This window comes from Rhinolophus sinicus, linkage group LG05 (genome assembly GCF_036562045.2).
Source record: "Rhinolophus sinicus isolate RSC01 linkage group LG05, ASM3656204v1, whole genome shotgun sequence".
Classification (NCBI taxonomy): domain Eukaryota; kingdom Metazoa; phylum Chordata; class Mammalia; order Chiroptera; family Rhinolophidae; genus Rhinolophus; species Rhinolophus sinicus.
Window position 1 is genome coordinate 97766785 of NC_133755.1, and position 21333 is coordinate 97788117.

At 40.9% G+C, this 21333-nt stretch overlaps 1 protein-coding gene across 1 annotated transcript; it reads right to left on the minus strand.

The window, feature by feature from the left end:
* Positions 1-8878: 8878 nt before the first annotated feature.
* Positions 8879-10918, minus strand: IL17F (interleukin 17F). Its single transcript, XM_019734601.2, has 3 exons — positions 10874-10918; positions 10411-10616; positions 8879-9143 (listed from the first exon to the last, which is right to left on the minus strand). The coding sequence occupies exons 1-3, from the start codon at positions 10916-10918 to the stop codon at positions 8879-8881; spliced, it is 516 nt and encodes a 171-aa protein (XP_019590160.2).
* Positions 10919-21333: the final 10415 nt, after the last annotated feature.

Consider the following 21333-nt stretch of genomic DNA (forward strand, 5'->3'; position numbering starts at 1 on the left):
TCAGTGGAATAGGCTATAGTGAACATTTGGACCCAAGGGGGTTTTTTACACTATATTAAATCTATAGCTTCTTTTACTGTCTTCGAATCAATTTAAGATGATTTAAACAAAACATCTATACAATAACATACTGACAATATATAGATCTTTTGTTTAAATTACCTTACATTACAGTAGCCCCCATCCTTATCCGTAGAGTATACATTCCAAGACTCATAATGGATGCCTGAAACCATGGATAGCACCAAACCCTACATATACTATGTTTTTTCCTACACATACATACCTATGATAAAGTTTAATTTATAAATTAGGCACAGTAAAAGATTAACAATACTACAAATAAAATAGAACAATATAATAATATACTGTAATAAAAGTTATGTGAATGTGCGCTCTCTCTCTCTCTCTTTCTCTCTCTCTCTCTCTCTCAAAATATCTTATTGTACTGTCCTTGCCTTTTGACTTAAAGGAAGCACTTTGCAGCTTCTCTTTAGCCTATCTGACTTGCACTGTGGGGCCATCATTAAGTACAGTAAGGGTTATTTGAATACAAGCACTACAATACCACAGCAGTTGGTCTGAGAACCAAGATGGCGACTGCGTGACTACTGGGAGGGGAGCATCTACTGTGCGGAGACACTGAGCAAAGTGATGATTTACCTCTCACAAGGGCAAGGGATGGCGCAAGATTTCATCATGTTACTCAGAGGGGGGTCCATTTAAAACTTAGGAATTGTTTGCTTCTGCATTTTCCATCTGATATTCTGGACTGCAGTAGACCACAGGTAACGAAAAACACAGAAAGGGAAACCGTGGATAAGGGGGTGGGGGACTACTGTATATACATGTGTATGTGGAAAGTAAATAGAGAGTGTAAATTTAATAACCATGAGGAATATTATAGCGATGTTTTTTAGGTATAAAAGTTGTTTGTGAGTTTCTTAGGGCTGAGAAAAATGGAAAACATAAGTTCTGTGTCTCAGGATAATAACTATAAGTTACTAAGTGGCTACCATTTCCTGGGAACTATATGGTCTTTTACATTTTTTATTTCAATTACATTACACTGCTCTTTAAAATAGATATTATCCCCCATTTAACATACAAGGAATCTGAGTCTCACTCAGGACTAAGTTGCCTAAATTCATACAACCAGAAAATGGTAGAACCAAGATTCAAAACCAAGAGCTATCTAAATATTATTTTTTTTAATCTCTCACAGTAGAATAAAAAAGACAAACCAATTTAATAATCATTTTTCTCACTGTAAATTACAAGTAAAATTTCTCCCATGCAGCATTAAAAATATAGGTGACTTTTATCCAGATTTGAGAAGAGGAGGGAGGGAGAAAGAGAGAGAGGAAGTTTTTCCCCCTCAGCCAAGCCTTCATAAATAAGAACTGGGTATCAAAAGAAAAGGCTATATGCTTTCAGGTTTCCATGTGGGAGGGCAAGTTCCTCTGTCTGTGTATTAGAATGGTGATACTGTATTTGAATGCCTGAACCACTCAACTTAGACCATTTCTCCTACAGTCAAAACAACGGACTGCTGACTCCCAGAAAACTGGGCACAAGAGGTAAAAAACAGCCTGCTTATTCTGCCTTAGCAGTATCTCAAGTGGCTGCTGAAAAAGATAGATTTCCCCATAAAATTAATTATTTATTTCCTTGTGACCTATGGTAAGGAATACTGGAACAAATGGGAGCAGTGTGCCACCTTGTGAGCAGGATAGGACCTCCAGTTTCCTGAAAGAGCCAGCCCTCTACTCAGGCAGGGAAGGGGAGCTGTAACTCAGGGCTCCAAACTCTAGGGAGCACCATGTACACGTGTTTAGAGATGTGGGCTGTGGTGGTACTTCTGTACCTGGGCCCTGGCCCAGCCCAAGCCACAGAGAAATGACTGAAATGGGTGCTTATTGGGAACAAAACCAACATGAAAAGTCATGAACTTGGAGTCAGTGAACCTGTTTCTGCCACTAACTACCCAAGTGACCTTAAACAAATTACCTAATCCATCTGGGCCTCATCTGCAAATGAGAAAAGTTGAGCAGATGATCTACATGGGGCCCATCCAGCTCTAGCAATGTGAATCTACCATAGGAGAGGAATTGCCTTCTCTCTGATCTCCTAAGGGACCTTCAGGTTTCCAACCTCTTTTGCATACTATACCAAAATTATCTTATGAAATACAGCTGTGCTCCTCTCACATCTGTAATAGAGCATACAAAACCATCCACAAGTGGGCCATTTGCCTACTGCCATGTTAACTTATTCATTCACTTATTCCATCATTCTTTTAAGAATTACTTATTCAGCGATCCCAGGTGGCAAAGTAGATAAATGCTGTGCTTGCCTCATCCCATTAACACATCAAAATTACAACTAAATTGTAGAAAAACCAGCCTAGAGAACCATTTGAAGTCTAGCTGAACAGAAGTTTTATAACTAAGGATATAAATAAGAAGCCATATCGAGACTGGAAAGAGGGGCAGAGACACGAAATGGGCTGGTTTCACCCACGTGTGGTGGTTAAAAAATCAGGAGAGATATCTCAGCCACAGTGGTTCCCCCGGAGGAGCAAGGAACTCCAGCCCCTCAAACCAGGCTCCCCAGCCCAGAGTACTAGTGCCGGGAAGAGGAGCCCCCCAACATCTGGCTGTTAAAACCAGTGGGGATTCCGACTGACCGACTGTGGGGGTGGAACAAAAGGCTGCAGGAAACCCAGACACGCTCTTAAAGGGCCCACACAGGCACTTACCCTGGGCTCCGGCAGAGGGATGCTGACTCTGGAGGCATCAGAGACAGATGGGGAGAAACTGAGTTGTGTAACTTCAGGGAGAGGACTGGAGGGACAATCTCCATTTACCCTGTGTAGGATGCTTCTCCTATGCAGCAGCTGGCAGGGGGAGCCATCTTTCCTGTGTTGAGCCCGCCTCCACAGGCCAAACCTGAATCTGATTGGCTTAGTGAGCTCCACTGCTCCACCCTGCTGACTCACTGAGACCCTATCTCACCCAACTTGTATAACCCTGGAGACTTTATCAGCGGTTGAACCTTATGGGAGCCAGCAGGTGACAGCAGGCCTCAGAGTGTCCTGGCTTTTTGCAGAGCTACCGCAGGCCCGGTACTCGTGGCATCTGTTCTTGGTTCGCAGCGTGGCATCTCCCACATACCTCCAGGTACAGTACAGGTGGCAACCACCTGTAGATCATTTTGTAGCTCCTACCAGGTAGCCCCCGGCTGGTCACAGGCAGTGGGTGACCTGGGCCTGCACTGGAGCCCCTCCCAAGAGGCCCCAGAACTAACATTCTTGGAGGTTGGTTTTAGACCACAGCAGAGCACTGTCCAATTGGCCCCATAAGCAGCACACAAAAAGGGCAATCTTAACAGGCACCAGAGCCCACTGGGGTGAATCCTGCTCCCTGGGGTAAGCTCCCTGCATAGCAGTGCATAAGCTATGGACATGACCAAACCCCACAGTTAATCAGCCTGAGAGTCAAAACCACCCACTGACATGTCAACAGCAATCAATGCTCAACTATAACAGGAGGGCACACACATCTCACACAAAGCACACGCCTAGAGGAACTAACTCAGGTGACCAGGGAGACTATGCCACTGGGGCCACAAGACCCCTACTACATAAGGCCACCTGGCAACACTGAGAGACATAGCAGCCCTACCTAATACATAGAAACAAACACAGAGAGGCAGCCAAAATGAAGAAACAAAGAAACATATCCCAAATGAAAGAACAGGAGGAAATTCCAGAAAAAGAATTAAACAAAATGGAGGTAAGCAACCTCCCAGATACAGAATTCAAAATAATGGTCATAAGGATGCTCAAGGAACTTAGTGAGAACTTTAGCAAAGAGATTGCAAGCATACACACAAAAAAAAGGACATAGAAACCATAAAAAAGAACCAGTCACAAGTGCAGAATACAATAACTGAAATGAAGAATGCACTAGAAGGAATCACCAGCAGACTACATGAAGCAGAGATTCGAATCAGTGATTTGGAAGACAAGGTAGCAGAAAATACTCAATCAGAACAGCAAAATGAAAAAAGAATCCAAAAAAAAAATGAGGAGAGTTTATGAGACATCTGGGTGAACATAAGCATAACAACATTTGCATCATAGGGGTACCAGAAGGAGAAGAGAGAAGTCAAGGGATTGAGAATCTATTTGAAGAAATAATGACCGAAAACTTTTCTAACCTGGTGCAGGAAATAGACATACAGTCCAGGAAGCACAAAGAATCCCAAACAGGATGAACCAAATAGGCCCAAACCAAGACACATTATAATAAAAATGGCAAAGGCTAAAGACAAAGAGAGAATCCTAAAAGCAGCAAGAGAAAAACAATTACCTATAAGGCAGTTTTCACAAGACCGTCAGCTGATTTCCCAACAGAAACTTTGTAGGCTAGAAAAGACAGGCATAGAATATTCGAGGTGATGAACTACAAGAACCAAGGGTACTCTACCCAGCAAGGCTATCATTTAAAATTGAAGGACAGATAAGGAGCTTCCCAGACAAGAAAAAGCTAAAGGAGTTCATCACCACCCAACCAGTATTACAAGGAATGTTAGAGGGACGTCTGCAAGATGGGGAGAAAAAAGATTAAAAAAAAACACGAATAATAAAATGGCAGTAACTACATATCTATCAACAATTGCTTTAATGTAAGTGGTTTAAATGCTCCAATCAAAAACATGAGGGGGGGGGCCCCAGCCCGGTAGCTCAGGTGGTTGGAGCTCCATGCTCCTGACTCTGAAGGCTGCCGATTCGATTCCCACATGGGCCAGTGGGCTCTCAACCACAAGGTTGCCAGTTCAATTCCTCGAGTCCTACAAGGGATGGTGGGCTCCACGCCCTGCAACTAAGATTGAACACGGCACCTTGAGCTGAGCTGCCTCCTAGATGGCTCAGTTGGTTGGAGCGCATTTTCTCAACCACAAGGTTGCCGGTTCAATTCCTCGAGTCCCACAAGGGATGGTGGACAACTAAGACTGAAAGGACAACAACTTGAAGCTGAATGGCACCCTCCACAACTAAGATTGAAAGGACAACAACTTGACTTGGAAAGAAAGTCCTGGAAGTACACACTGTTCCCCAATAAAGTCCTGTTCCCCTTCCCCAATAAAATCTTAAAAAAAAAAAAAAAAAAAAGTAAGCACTAAAGAAATGCAAACTTTAAAAAAAAAAACATAGGGGAGCTGAATAGATAAGAAAACAAAATCCTTACATATGCCACCTCCAAGAACCTTACTTCAGATTGAGACACACACAGACTGAAAGTAAAGGGATAGAAAAAGATATTTCATGAAAATGGAAACAAACAAAAATATAAGCAATACTTATATCAGACAAAATAGACTTTAAAAGAAAGGCTATAACAAGAGACTAAGAAGGAACCAATAATCCCACTTCTAGGTATTTAACCAAAGAAACCCAAAATGCTACTTCGAGGGGACAGATGCATCTATATGTTCATTGCAGCATTATTTACAATGGCCAAGATGTGGAGCCGGCCTGGGGGTCATTGATGGAAGAATGGATAAAGAGGAGGTGGTTCATAGATATAAGGGAATGTTGCTCTGTGGAAGGGAATGGGTTCATGCCATCTGCAGTGGAATGTATGGACCTGGAGGGTATTGTTCTGAGTGGAGTATGTCAGACAGTGACGATAGATGCAATGACGATAGATGCAATGTGATTTCACTTATATGTGGAATCTAAAGAACAAAATGACCAAAATAAACAAACAAAACAGAAATAGACTCATAGATACAGAGAACAATTTGATGGTTGCCAAACTGGGGGGAGATGAGGGGATGGGTAAAAAAGGGGATAGGATTAAGAAGTACAAATTGGTTGTTACAAAGTATTCATGGAGATGTAAAGTATAGAATAAGGATTATTGTCAATAATACAGTAATTACTACATATGGTGTCAGATAAGTACTAGATTCATCAGGGTGATAGATGAGGGTTGAGGGACAGGGTGAACAGTGTGAAGGGATTATGAAATACAAATTGGTAGTTACAAAATAGTCATGGGGATGTAAAGTAAAAAAGCGAATAAATCAATAATATGATAATAACTATGTATAGTGCCAGGTGGGTACTAGACTAGTCAGGGAGATCACTTCTTAAATGTTATAAATGTCTAACCATATGCTGTACACCTGAAATTAATATAAAATAATATTGAATGTCAACTGTTATTGAAAAATTAAAAGAAAGGGGAATGCTGAAGGGGAAAAAGAGGTTCAAATTTCCAGATATAAAACAAATAAGTCACGGGGATGTAATGTACAGCATAGGGAATATAGTCAATAATATTGTGATATTGTAGTATGTTGTCAGATGGTTGCTGGGCTTATCATTGTGATCCCTTCTTTAGGTATATAAATGTTCAATAACTATTGTGTACACCTGAACCTAATATAATATTGTATGCTAACTATATTTATAATAAAAATCTTTAAAAAATAAAAACAACTATTTATTATATATCCCCACTTGAACCCATGCCCACACACTTCTGGGCACACGGACTACTTGCTGTCCCCTAACACACCAAGTTCTTGTGTGCCTCTATTGCTTTTGTTTATACTTCTCTCTTTGCTCGGAATGCCCTTACCCCATTTTCCTCTAGAGCAACTCATAGCCATCTCAGTGCAAAAGTCCCGTCCTCTCTGAAATTTCCTGGTGACCTATCCTCTGTATTTTCTTAACATTTCATACCTTCATTATAGTAGTACCTAGCACACTGTTTTGAAATTACATGTGTACATGGTAGCAGATTAATATCTTGATACACTCAGAGGTATAATTCTTTTTCCTCTGCGTTTTCCTTCATCGCTATACCTCTCCCACCACTCAGGCGCTTTTTATATATATTACACTCAAGGTAGGGCTATTATGCCAAAATGAAGAGAAGAGCAACAGGAAGACCCATTATACAATTTTGAGCACCAGGAAAGACTTGTGAGATTCATAGAAAACTTATGAAGCTGATAGCTATGAGAGAAAACATTTTTTTTTTATTTCAAGAGCCTGAACATTTTAAGTACAAACATCAATGTTTCTACCATAAACGAAAGATTCTGAAACAGAGAGATGAAGAGCCAGCCTAGCAAACTACTCCATCCCCACCCCCATCAATAAACTAGACAAAAGTTTCCCACACTAAAGAGTTAAAAATGGGTGCCAGGCTCCTGCCACTAGCCCATCCTCAAGGCAAGTTGCATAGAGGAGTAAGAACGCCCGCCCCACTTCCACCCTGGGTCCCGGAAGGCAGCAGCAATGCAGATATCTGAACCAGTTGTACGGTAGCAGTAAAGGAGAACATGTGCTGTGCCATATCTGGGCAAGAGAGGGATAACAGCATCTCTGAGTGTCACGGAGACCAGAATCTGGAAACTTCTGTGTCCCCAAGAAGGATGAGAGATGGATGAAGGACAACCAGTCAGAATGAGGAAGATGCGAAGTGACCACCGTCACTGATGACCAGGGGCTCTGTACATGGCCATTGCCATTCCTGTGGCCCTTCTATATGCATTTTCTTTGTACCTCTACTGGCTAGCACAGTGGCCAAAAAATATTCACTTTGTAAAATAACGTAGCTGGGAAAATGGTTCAGTAAAGAGTTACCAGGGAACATAAGTTCTATTTGCACCATTTTCCTTAACTGTCCATGTAACCACCAAGAAGTATGAATAATAAAATAAGTCTCCAGCTCATATAAACAGAGACTAGATTGGCAGTTGCCAGGGGTGGGGGATGAGAGAAATGGGGAGATGTTGGAGAAAAGGTACAAATTTTCAGTTATAAGACGAATAAGTTCGGGGGACCTAATGTACCGCATACTGACTATACATAACAGTGCTGTGTTGTATAGTTGAAATTGGCTAAGAGAATAGATTTTAAATGTTCTCACTACAGAAAAAAAGGTAACTATGTCAGGGGTAACTTATTGTATACTCATTTTGCAGTATATTTGTGTATCAAATCATCACACTGTATACCTTAAACATACACCGTGTTATTTATCAATTAATTGTACCTCAATAAAGCTGGGGGGAAAGTATTATCACCAAGATCACAGAAAAAATAATAATAATAAAATAATTCTACCACTAGCACTTTGATGAGAAAATATGAAAAACAAATGACAGGTATATAGAATCTCAAAACATTTAGGGCTACAAGGTCGGTGAGCACAAGCTGAGATGAACACCTAAAGTATTGTTTAATCAGTAATGCTTTATTAGATCAGTACTTGATATATTAATTTTCTCCTAAAATTCTATATAAGCAGTACATCATAAATACGTGAACAGTTTCCTTACAAAATAAATATTGGGCCAACCTCATCTATATTTAGCAAATGCTCAACAAACATATGTGTTAAATCTTTATCCCCATCGTTCCCACCCCATCCTACACAGCCCCTCCCACATACTCTTAAATTGCGGGTATATTTTCTGCATTTCCATGCATGTGGAAGAGAGGCCCATTTTACCAACGAAACTCCCAGGGAATGGCACTGTATCACAGTGACTCCATGGTTGGTCATCACGTGTGATTGCATGGTGGTCATCGCAGCACGTAGACAGTGGACAAAGGGCTCCTTCATTCTCCTCCATCCATTTTCAGGGAGTTGGGACATTGGAACATTAGAACATCTCAGGACTATGTTAGGGTTTGGAAGCACCCCAGAAAGTTAATACTACGTCTAATACAGTGCTTTGAGAATTCCATGCAGACCTCATTAAGAGTCCTGTGAACGTGGAGAGAATGGGGGACCACACAGGACTTGTTGCAGAGTGCTGGATGAGGAGTGGCATTTCTACAGCTTCTTCAGCTGAGTTGATGTGCCGCGTTCAGGCCACGCACATAGCGGACGATGGGGGTGACGCAGGTGCAGCCAACAGTCACCCTCACTTTCTCCAGCCAGAAGGAAGGAGAGCAGCCCTCGGACTCCCTCCGGAGGACCAGAAACTCTTGCTGGACGGGAACGGAGTTCATGGAACTGTCTTCCTTCCCCTCGGCATTGATGCAGCCTGAGTGACTGCACTGGGCCTCTGCAATCTCAGAGGGGAACCGGTGCGGGTCCCGGGTGATGCTGCAGGAGGGGCAGGCAAAAGCAGATGGTGAGACAAGAGTGGGGAAGAAGGACAAAGGAGCGCTCGCCTACAGGGAGGTCGTTCTGAGAAATTCAGGGCTGTCACTCAGGCTTTGGAACAGAGAGCTTGGATTCATACACCACCCTCTGGCCGGTGCTTAACTCCCTAAAACTCAGTCTCTTCGACTATAAAATGGAGATTGTCATACACCTCTCTCAAGATTGTTGAGAACATTCAATGATACAAATGCATATGAAACGCCACACTGTACCATGTTGGCATTCAATAAATGTTAGAACTTTTACTTCATTTTTCTTTACATTGTTACTATTGTAATTATTATTCATCCTTTGCTTAGAGAGTAAAATCACTAGTAGGTCTCCCAGTATACAGTCTACGATGCCTGCTGCTTGGGGGAAAAAAAACAAAACAAAACAAACAAAAAAACCCAAAACCCAAAGCCCCAGGGGTTTGTGAATCCAGTGCTTTCTCTGTTTCCCCCTCGATAACCCCTGTGCCAGGAGGTAAAGGCAGCCCAGCCAATCCTGCCAGCTAACCACCATACACACTCCTTTCATGTGGGATGCAATGCAGGCAGTGCCAGAGCACTTCTAATTGTCCCTGGAATCGTTTTTATACTTATATTTGGAGACTATAGATGAGTGCGTGATAGTCCAAGAACCTACACATAAGACAAAGTCACAGGACTGCACCCTGAACATTGCTACCTAGCATCCCACTTCCCCAACAGGCCTTTCCCCTCCACTCTGCCCTCCTCTCACTCCTTAAGACCTAGCAAATCTGAGGGAATCTCTTAAACCTGGCTTTCCTGGTTCCCACCTTAGTCCCATACAGAGATGATTATGTGAGCTGTTCTAAAAAGCCCTCTCTTCTAACACAGAAAGTCTGTCAAGTCCAATCCAGGGTTGCATGAAGCAGAATAAATAGTAAGACATAATAATAAATACATAATAAAGAGTAAGACCTTCGACCACTTGGGAAGACCTAGCCCAAAACAGCAAGAAAAATGTGAGCTCCCAGGTAAAATGAGATTTCTGTTAAGAGGAAATGTGAGGGCTTTCAGTGTTTCTTTCTTTTTTTTTTTTTTTAAATTTTCTACAATTAGAATAAATTATTAGGTTGGTGCAAAAGTAATTGCAGTTTAAAAGTTAAAAATAATTGCAAAAACCGCAATTACTTTTGCACCAACCGAATAACATATTTTTTCAAAAAGCAAATGTGAAGATCCCTTTCCTTTGCACTTACTTGTAATCCCAGGGGGAGCTGGAGCGGTTCTGGAAGTCGTGTGAAATGGGAACACCCTGGTTTTGATGGAGGATGCGAATGTCAACCCTTATGCTATTGTTCTCCAGAGGAGGGCAAGGGGCAGCATCCTCTGCTTTGGGGGTTATCTGAGCTGCCCCCTCCCGCAGGGGAATGAGCCCCAGTATCAACAGCAGCAGGAACTTGACCTGGAAAATAGAGGAGGTTGCAGCTGGTTAGGGACTCTGGTGTCACTTTCTGGCAAGACGTATCTCATGCTTTCGCTGAACTCAGCATTCCCGGTCCTTAATGGGATCCGGTCCTCTCTCGGAACCTCAGATCCTCACCTAGAAATGGGAATGGCCATACATGAAAGTGTCAGGGTACCGAACGTAGTGACTGAGCCCTCCACAGTACGACAGCTCCTAACCAGTGACACAGACAAATATCAGGATCTGGGACTGACCTCCTCACTGAGCCTCCGGTTTCTTCTTTCCAACCGGATTATCATACTCGCTTTATAATAATATTCACAGGATTAAATGAAATGTTCTATGTAAAGCGCCTATAAATCTGTCTAACAAAAATAGAGGCTTACTAAATGATAGCTCTTACCCTTATTTCCAACCTCATAGTCCATGAATCATTCACAAAACCTTTCCTCCTGGCCATTCCTACCCTTAGAATACACTGCTCACCTTTCTCTCTCCAAACACTACCCTTCCATCAGGGCCCCTCAGTATGTGGTCTCCTCCAGAACGGTCCCTAAAGTAGTTCAATTAGAAGTAGGTTAATTATCCTTAAATCAGAAAGGTTTTACTGTCTAGCACTCAAGCAGCATTTCTTTATTGTCTGGAAATGCAGTATTTGTGCTCGTGTCAGATCTACACCTATTAGATTGCAAGTTCATGCAGCAGAACGTGTCACAGAATGGGTGTCCCATAAATACTTTCTGGATAAATGAAAAAGTGGATGAGTAAATAAATCAACAAAACAATACAATTAAATGAACACTATAGTTAAGCTTAACATGTTAAGAAAAGCACTTTCAAAAGCAGGGATAGCAAAGTTCCAATTATCCATGCTAATTGAAAGAAACAGGGGCACTAATATGCATAACACCAGAGACTATGGGAACTACTTCTCTTGAATTCTAGAACATATATTTTTTTATACTTACGTTGAAATATTGGTGTATCTGGTGTTACAGGAATGCACAAAGAAAGTGCTCTGTGAAGACCTAGAATTTTCTCCATCTTCCCTTTGTCATGAGAGTGCTTTGCTCCCCCCACCATCACCACTGACCCTCACTGGGGATGAACAAGGCCCATCACTAACTCTCAAAATAATGCAGATCAAGAACTAAAGCTGAATTGCTTTCATTCTCTGGGCTCAGTGTTGTTCACCCTTTCATGATTTAAGTAAGGTAGGAAAGGCAATTAGACATGTTGGTTAAAAGGACTTCCTGTTTTATATTTTGCGGATGCTGGAGGCAAGAAATAATAAGAGTAAACAAAAAGGTTATGGTGTCAACTTGCTGTATCAAGGTAGCTGATATGAAAAAGAAGTTGAAAGCAGTATTGACTCAGATAAGCCTGAATGAGGCTGATTTGTCTCCAGATAATCAGCAGTCATCTCCTTTCACGTCACACAATCATTCATTCATTCAACAACTCTCTCTCATCTCTATAGTGTGGTGATTCAGGACATGGACCCTGGAGTCAGACGTCCTGGGTCCATAACTCAGTTCCAGGACTCCCACTAGCTGCGACTCAGTTTCCTCCACCAGGAAACGTGAAGATTAAATGCTTTATGACCCATTTAAAGCCTAACGTGCAGGGCCAGCATGTGGTAAATATTCAGTGCAGGTGACTAGTATTAAGTCGACATGGTGTTGATGATACACAATGGGCAGGAAAGATGTGAAATTTGCCCTCGTGCACCTTCTGTCCAGATATAGCACTATGTAGTTTTAAAAAGTAAAAGGATGCCTGCTTAGACAAGAGTGTTCTTAGATAGCTTCCCAAGCCCATCAATCACTTCCTTAGGTTTCTTACATAAATCCCGCCTTTATGTGTTTTTTTTCTGTATCATAGTCACTAAGTCCTTTTTAATTTTCATTACCAAAGCTTTAAAGTCCTCGTACATTGAGATTGTCTGAGTTAGCAAGAATTGCCATGCTTCTAGTACATCGTTATTCCATACGCTTATATTCTTAGAGCATTTTAGAAAACACTTTCACATCTCTTTACCCACTGCATGCTCACAACTGCTTTGTGGGGTACGTCATGTTAGTATTAATTATCCTGATTAGACAGGTGCGAAGTTGTGTCTGAGAGGCAACAAATAACTTGGTTGGGTTCGCCAGCCTCTTAATACCAATCTGGTGACCCAAACCTAGGTGTCAGTGGCCAGAGCTATTGCTGTTGAAGATCTGTATTATTATTAGCAACATATAGCCACTCACAGATGTTTCAGCTCACAGATGTGTCGTCTGTGAGTTCCTCCTGCCCCATTGGAGGAACCAAGCATTTTAAGCAATGTGACAGCTGCGTCGGAATTGTATGAGCATTGTAGGTCACATGACCCTTTATTAGGAAATCAGATTATATCTGCAAATCTGTCTAGTTTGCTCCACGAAGCTCTTGATCTGAAACGGTAGGTTTTAGTGGTTATGCAATACAGAGCAGGGGCTCTGCTAAGGCTCTTGCTGGTTCTTCAGAATTATATATATAACACTTCTTCTCTGAGAGGCTCAGAAGTCTTGCCTCTGAGCCATTCGAGGAGAAGAATGTTGTCCTTGGAGCCAGGAAACCTAGATTCATGTCCCAGTTCTTGTGCATACAGTACCCTGTGATGTTGAATCTCTGAACTTAATCGATCTGTTGCTCATCTGTATAACGGGGAAAGTAGTTCCCAACCTACTTCACTCGGTTGATGAGAGTCTCAGAGGTAAAAAATAATAATATTATTAATATTAGTATAGAACACTTATTGAATGCTTTCTCTATCCTTATTGGTTGTTACATTAAAATGGCCGGGTTAACTAAAAACTACGTATGCATAGATCTGCTGTTTCAGAGTAGAGATTTAGTCATTTATAATATCAATTAATCTCCCCGCCAAAATCCTATGAGGGAGATACCATTAGTATTCCCCTATACTGATAAGGGGAATAATAATGCACAGTGTGGTTAAGTAACTTACCCCAAATCCCACATTTAGTAAGTGGTGGAGCCAGGTCTGACTCCAAAGCCTGTGCCCCGAAATGCTGCACTTTGTTGCATTTCTTATCATATTTAAAACAACATGTAAATATAACACAGTATTATCCTCACCATGTGCCATGACTTTTTTACTAAAATCCAAGCTTTTTTAAGTTGCATGGCTTATAAACAGAAAAAAAGAGGGTTATTTAAATTTTAAAAAAAAGAAGATTATGAGTGATTTCCCAAGCATTGTTTTCATGCTCCTCTGTATTAAATCCTTCCCAGGTCTTACCTGACTAGTGCCAGGCAAGATACTAGATGCAAAGGAGGTAGGTTTCCATCACACTCACATCTCTCTCTCCTCCAAGAGGAACAAAACCAGGCAAAAATAATCAGCTGTCAGAGACACGGTAAATTTCCCTCCTCTAGGTGCTGTGCAGAGTTCATCACTGGGTGGATTCACCGCCTCCGTCCAGGGCACTCCTTCTCTACCTTTAGTCTTGACAGAATCATGAAACCACTTGAGGCCCCAACATCCTTGGTTAAAATACGTACGTGCATATCCTAAAAGGCTCGTAAGCTCCCACACGAGATTAGAGTTTTAAACCAAGCTAACTCTATAATGGTGGCCACAGGAGAGCTTGCATGCCGTTTGTGACACCAAGATCTAAGCAAGCTAACACCAACTGTGCAAAAGCCATTGGGTAAAACCCTATATTTTGCACCTCATTATAACTTCTAGCTATTTTCTTTTCTTTTTTTCTACCAGCAGGGGTCAAAATTAAAGTCAGCTTTATTTTTTAAAGAAATGACCTCCAAAACGGTGCCAATCAAGCCTAATTCCTCAGAAATCTGTTTTTCCTGAAATCCTAGAGATGACCTACCTAAAGAGAAATTATTACTACTCACCATGGCTGTGTTATGCAGGATGGTCGTTGTTGCTTTGCTCTGGTTGCTCTTTCAGTGTATGTGTCACCCTGTGTATGCCTGGGTGGTGTCAATGAGTGTACCTGTTGGTTTTATAGCAATCACTGTCCTTGTTTTAACTGACCTGTTTACCGTCTTAAGATGTGGTTGCCCCAGAGTTACTGACGAGTATAGTCTTTTTTTTTTCTATTCCACTTCCTGAGGGGGAATCAAAGGGGTACCCTAAAAAGGGTTGACGGAAAAAGGACGAAGGCTTTCTTTTCTTCTCCCCCACTTCCACCCCCATTGCCCTCAAATCACAGCAAAAATCTTAACTAATTTACAACAGAAATGAATCAAGTTACAAATTGCTGTCATGATCTTTTATATTCTTCTACAAATGGCTAAGAACTTTTGTCACGCACTGTATGTTCTACTTTCCAGTCATGTAATATGAACCATGATTTAAGTGGGAGATAAGTCATCCTTAGAGGAGCCTTGGTATTAAATGAGAGGCCTCTCTCTAGCAATGTTTTATGAATGGAAAACAAAACCAGAGAAATGAAAGACATCAATGAACTATTCCAAAATTATACCCCCAGGAGTCTTGTAGTCAACCTAAACTAATTCTATTTTAACCCCATGGTTAGACTCCTACTGATGCTTTAAATAATCATTATTCATAAAACATATAGTGCCCACTATCTTGGCTATTTCTGATTGATGATGTTGTTTTTGTTTTTTTTTAACCAAAATGGATTAGCAAGTAGAGCTTTTAAATGCTCTGATGTGTAATTTTAAACAACCTACTAAAAGTTAATTTGTCTTAGTTAAGTTCAGGTCAATAAATATTTATTAAGCAAATACTATATGTCAGGCATTGTACCTTAGAAATACACAGAGATTTCTGAAATAACGGTAACTTGCTTTTTTGTATCTCCACTAAGATTAGGTAAAATTACTCATGCATTTTTAAAAAGGCAAGGCACATTCTAGGAAGACAAAGTTATTTCCATCTATCACATGTTTGAACAACTTCTCTCCATTTTCTTTAAGTGAAGGAAATGAAGAGAACGCAGCTCTTGGGTTCATTGGGAGACCCTCCATATTTGATCAAAATTCTGTGATCGTGGGCCTTTCATCCATGTTTCTACTCTCCACACCTGTGGAGTCTTCTCTGCACCTCTCCTCTGGAACAATCAGAAGTATCCTTATGAATACTTCCTTGAATTATCTTTCAGGCATCATACTCTTCCACATTACCTCCGTGCTCATATTTAGTTTATCTTGCACTTGTTTATATGTTTTATGATGAGTCTCTGGGGTCTTTCTTGACTTGGGGTAACTATAGTTTCCCCAATAATTTCCACCAGCCTCCTTCTCTAAATATATAGCCCCAAATACATGACCTAAACTAAAGCAGTATATTTTTATGCATGCCCAGATTCAAGACAAGTCCACTACCCAATCCCTTCTAGCTAGACTGAAACCCTGAAGTCCATCTTGTAGAGAATTTTTAAGACCTCACCAGATATGCCCTTCCATATACTCAGTGAAGCTACCACCATGAAATCAAGAGCCATGTTTTCATCTATCACTCATGCTACCAAAGCAATATGTGCAATAGGCCTGTAAAAGCATATTAAATTGAGTGGTTGAGTCACTCACTTTCTTCAGTGGTCTCTCACCTATTCAGAGCCACACTTTAATGCATAGCATACACCAGCTCTCTTGAAAGAAGGAACGAGTAGATCACCTTGAATTAATAGTGCTTAATTTAATACAAGAGAGTTTTCTGGATTGCTGGGGAGAATGGCCTTTTGTGTAACAAGGAAGCAACATGGACATTTTACATCCAGTGGTGACAGCGTTTTCTCCTATCAAGGTAAAAATAACTAACTTATCAGATGTCAAACTAGTAATCAGCTTTTACCAAGTTTGAGCTGAATCAACAGATTCAGATCGTTATTTCATCTAACATTTACTGAACACTTTTATACTGTAAATCAAGTGCTAATACTGGGGACACAATAATGAATATATGGTGAGCACATACCTGATGATGGTAGTAGACTTTCACTACCTGGCCCTGTACCACGGATGGCCCAACCTGTTGCCAGCTTTAAGCGTTTCCATAATGCAAGTGGAGCCATCATTCAACACACTGACATCTAGGACACTCCACACACAATTCAAGAGCCCACAGAAAGAGACTCTGAAGTTCCAAGAATGAATTACACAGAACCTCACAGGAGGTAAAATATTATAGCTGGTCAAACATCCAAGTTAGCAAGACTTTTTAATGCCTGACCATATGCTGGAAGCCGTACTACATGTTTACTGGGGCTATTATAGGTAATAGACTATTCTGTTATAGCCTCTACATTAATGAGTTTAAAATCTTATTATGGAAAGAAAGCAAACACACATATATTAACCAAGAAGATAATGACATAAGATTGTTGAAGCTAGATAGTTATACATACACATTTAGTTTTATAAATCCAACCTTCAAGAGTTTTTATATTCACTAAAAACAGGTGAATCTAATCAAAATATGCAGCCAAATCTAACAGTGTATAATGTGGATATAGAAACTGATACCTAGAAGTGAGGTTCTACCATAGCAAAAGGCTAAAACAGTGGCATTGTCAACAGAGGTCAGCCAGAAGGCTGTGATGACAATGAAATTGTAGGATAGATAAATGATGACCCACATTATGCAATAGCAAAACATTTGGTAAAATTATTGCCTGAAATAATTTAAGAGGCAGATATTGTACCTAGAAGGACAAGAGCTCTAGAGGAAAAGAATGCGAACCAGAACGTTAGTGGTGTGTGTTGGATGGTAGTGACTGCATTTGGCAAGGTAACACAAGAAAGAGATGAACTCGGGAAGGAGTCGGCAGGTTTGCAAACAAGAATGAAAAAGAATGAAGAGCGTCCAGAATTCAGAGTCTTGCAAGGTTGGAAAAAAAACAAAACTTCCATCCCCCAAAAGCAAAAGATAATATTGAAAAGGCTTTGAGGGAGAAATTCCCAGTTAAATCTTTTGACCAAATAAATTCCCTATGGGCAAAAATCAAGATGAAGCGTCTGGTACATTCTTTTAATTGAATAAAAGGACTCAGAATAAAGGCTGTCAGGGTATAGTTCTAGTAAACTACCATTAAATTGAGAGAGAGAGTTATGAGAACGAAAAGCAAATAAACAGACATTTTCTGGGACTTACACCACAAAAAGAACTGATTCAGATAAGAAGTTTACTAAGTTTCTGAAAGAGCTCTTAAGATTAATCATGAACCAACCCTCAGTCCCCTAACCGTCTAGGAGCAGGAATTAAGACCCTAAGGAAGGTATACTTGCCAATACTATTTCTGATGTGGCCGAAGAGATGACTGGGGGGGAAATATCTCCAAGGGGTGAAGCCAGAGATCACAGAGTCTCTGGGAGTTGGGCCCCTCTTGAAAAGCAGAATCTTGGTCTGACCAAAGAACATTCCACAAGCCCTGGGATCCCGACAGTCAACCAAGCAGGATTTCGAGGTTGCTATGGATCAAAACTACCGTGCATCTCCCATTCATTCTTTTTCCAAATGGAAGTGTTTATTGCTATTTTCCTGCTCTATTCTACCTGCTCAGACCTTACGTAGAGCACGATAGTATGCATACATACCATTTAGATACTCTGATAAGATGGGACTTTTGGGTGCTCTCCCTTAGGAAGAAGGTGAAGATATGATGTGTGCAAGGAGAGAGAACCAAGTACTTGGTGAACAGAAGGCTGGACAATGGTAGCCACTTCTAATAATCACAAAAACGCGGTGCCCTACTTCCAGGAACCTGGAGGATGACACTTCTTTGCCTCCTTCCTATGTGACTTGCTTTGACCAAAGGAATGTGAGTGGAAGCGAAATGTTTCGCATCTAGGCAGAAGATTCAAAAACCCATTTGTCCTTCATGACTTCTCCTCCCCGGGAGATTAGGGTAACATGTGGGGAAATGATAGCATAGTAAGAGAATCTGCGTCTCTGACTGAGTACAAGGAGGTGGGCCTCCCCGCTGACCTACATTGGACATGTAAGCATCATCGTGTTCTTGTAAACCACTGCGATTTGGAGATTGTTACTGTCGCAAATCCTCCTCAAAACGGACTGATAAGAGACATTAAATGAGTTTACAGGCTTTTCTGTTTATTTACTTTTTATCAGAGCTCTGACTCCTCATGAAAATAGTCAGTTAAACAATGTTATCCTCTATTCTATTTAAAGAATAGTTATAAAGAATTAAATGCAAAAAAAATAAACTGAGGCTATCATTTGCTATCTCACTCACTAAACAAAAGCTGTTGGTATATAATTTATTTTATCCCCAGCCTTACCTCCAAATGATATTAAGACACTTCTTTCTAATTTCCCTGAACACTTATTTATGTTAAGATCAGACTCTTCTGAATAAGGGTTAAGACCATTAAGTCAGAATGGCCTCAAAGTGTTATGGCTTTTATTCCCAACCTTTAAACCTCCTGCAGCTCTTCTCTTTCTCAAGCACAAATATTCTTCCTCTGCTTGGGCTATTAAAGCCTATTAAGTAGATAATTTATCTGTCTTTTAAGTTCTTATCCCTAGATCATTTAGAAAGTCCATTTCCATTCCCTTTCAAAATCCCAACTCTGTCCCCTGTTGAAGAAAAAAAAATATATATGTGGTAACATGACAGTATATTACTGTAAAGCTACAAACCTCACAAACTCCATACCATCCTTTCCCTCCCCCCTTTTTAATGAAAAAGATTATTTCCAGATTCAGGATTCTTTGCACCTGTTAATTCAGTTTCACCTATCTGTTTTGAGTCAAATATTCACACCCACATGTACTTGCTGGACTCTCCATAAAATCACACATCATAGCAATTAATCCCATTTCTTGAAGATCAACATATTTTCACAACGAAAAGATTTTAAAGAACAAAACAACTTCACTTTTGGTTTAAAAATTAGAGAGAGATCATTATAATGATTATTTGTTAGACGAAAATACTGTGCCAGGGTCATCCTAGGCTGATGTTTGTGGGATTAGGAATTACTTGGGGTTAGATTAATATAGGGTAAGACCCAGAAACAGAAGCCCTTTCACTTCTCCATCTGTAACTGTCTCCCATTCTCTCTTCTCGTGCCTGTCTGTGTATTTGTCTCAAAGAGTATAATTCTTGATTTTCTGAAGAAACAAATGAAGAACCTGTGAAAAGAGTGGCAGGGGAGAGAAATAAAGGAAGGGGATTGGACCAAAAGCTGAAAAAGAAAAAAAATTAGAGGTGAGGGGTAAGACTTAAAGAAAGGAGTTTCCCCAGAATACTGTATGAGAATCCTTGACAGGATAGGGTTGAGGTCACTAGAGAAATTTCCAGATCGAATGGGGGAACCTCTCAATTGTGAATCTATTCTACAGACCCACGGAAGCTTTTGTACCAGAGTTTTATCTCTTTGTTAACAAAAACACCATGTATTAAACTCCCTCATGGTACCAGTCAGTCATTATGAAGGGTATTTAACGTGGGTACAAGGAAGAAAAACAAAGTACTATCTGAAAAAAGAAAAGGGAAACCATCACCACACAGTTTCCTCTATCCAGCAGTGCCATGAACTTTATATCAGACCAGATGGCACTTCGGTTTTGGAGAGAATTTACCGTCGTTCCTTGTGTAAGCGCAACGATAGAGCTTCTTGCAGAGTACAAACAGAGCAATTGCTACACATACAAATGAAAAGAATTTGAGTTATCCCTGGAGAGAAGGGAAATGGAAAGAGATGCCAATAAGAGACTTCCAGTAGCTGACGTGGCAAGGGAACTTTAGAGTCCTCGACTCTGCATTAAAATTGTTTCCATGTCTACATTGTGCTTTAATTCTGTTCCATTATTTCCATGTCTAAGGTAAAAATTCTTTATATACGAAACAGGCTTGATATACAAAAGAGCAGCAAAGTGATGTGAAGACAGAGAGGCAGCCTCAGGATGGGAAGCAGCAAGAATGGGTCGAGCAAGAACCTGAAATGAAAAAAAAAAAAAAAAAAAAAAGAATCTGGAATGAGAGAGTCAGCACCATCCCCCACCCTGGCCAGCGAGGAGGGCCTTGCTTCATCCTGGGACCAGCAGCATCTAGTCTGCTCGCACCTGGGAGCTTGTTAAAAAAAACGCAGAATCTCGAACCTCTACCCCAAACCTATTGAATCAGACTCACATTTTCACAGGATCCACAAGTGATTCATGTCACATGAAAGCCTGGGATGCACTGCTTTAGGGAATGTGAAAGGAAGGGCGAGACTTCCCATAAATGACAGTGGGGCTCACAAGATGCATTCCATTTTCTGAAACTGAGGAACTGAGAATCCAAGCATCCTTGACAAGTGACTGGGATACCAAGCAGGAGCCTTGAAACTCATAGCCATACCCCCTTGTAGCTAAGAACCAGACTTGTTCTCCGGCTCTGGAGGTTTCCTTGGCAAGGGCAGGGATGAAGAGAACAATAGGAAAGTGAGGTGGTTCCTTGTCCAAACTCAGTAGCAGCTGCTTTGGGCTGGTCTCACAGAGCTACCCACAGGCTCGCTGCAGGCAACTCAAGGTTTCGTGCAGACTTTCACTTACTCAGCGGCGAAGCTGATTTCCTGCATCAAGTTGGATGGAATTAGTCAACATATTACCGAGTGCCAATGCCTGGGGAAAGCCCATGTGAGTGTCTGTGAAACACTGTCGCATTTTCCTGGCTTCCTCCCACCAAAATTTCTCCTCAGCCTTTTTCTACCAGCTTATACAAGA

Bases quoted from the DNA above. Each gene is read 5' to 3' on its own strand.
- IL17F (XM_019734601.2), bottom strand. From the start codon at position 10,918: ATGATAATCCGGTTGGAAAGAAGAAACCGGAGGCTCAGTGAGGAG. The intron at 10,617-10,873 runs GTCAGTCCCAGA...TCTATTTTCCAG, and splicing joins ACCGGAGGCTCAGTGAGGAG to GTCAAGTTCCTGCTGCTGTT. The intron at 9,144-10,410 runs GTAAGTGCAAAG...CCCCTCCTGCAG, and splicing joins AGCTCCCCCTGGGATTACAA to CATCACCCGGGACCCGCACC.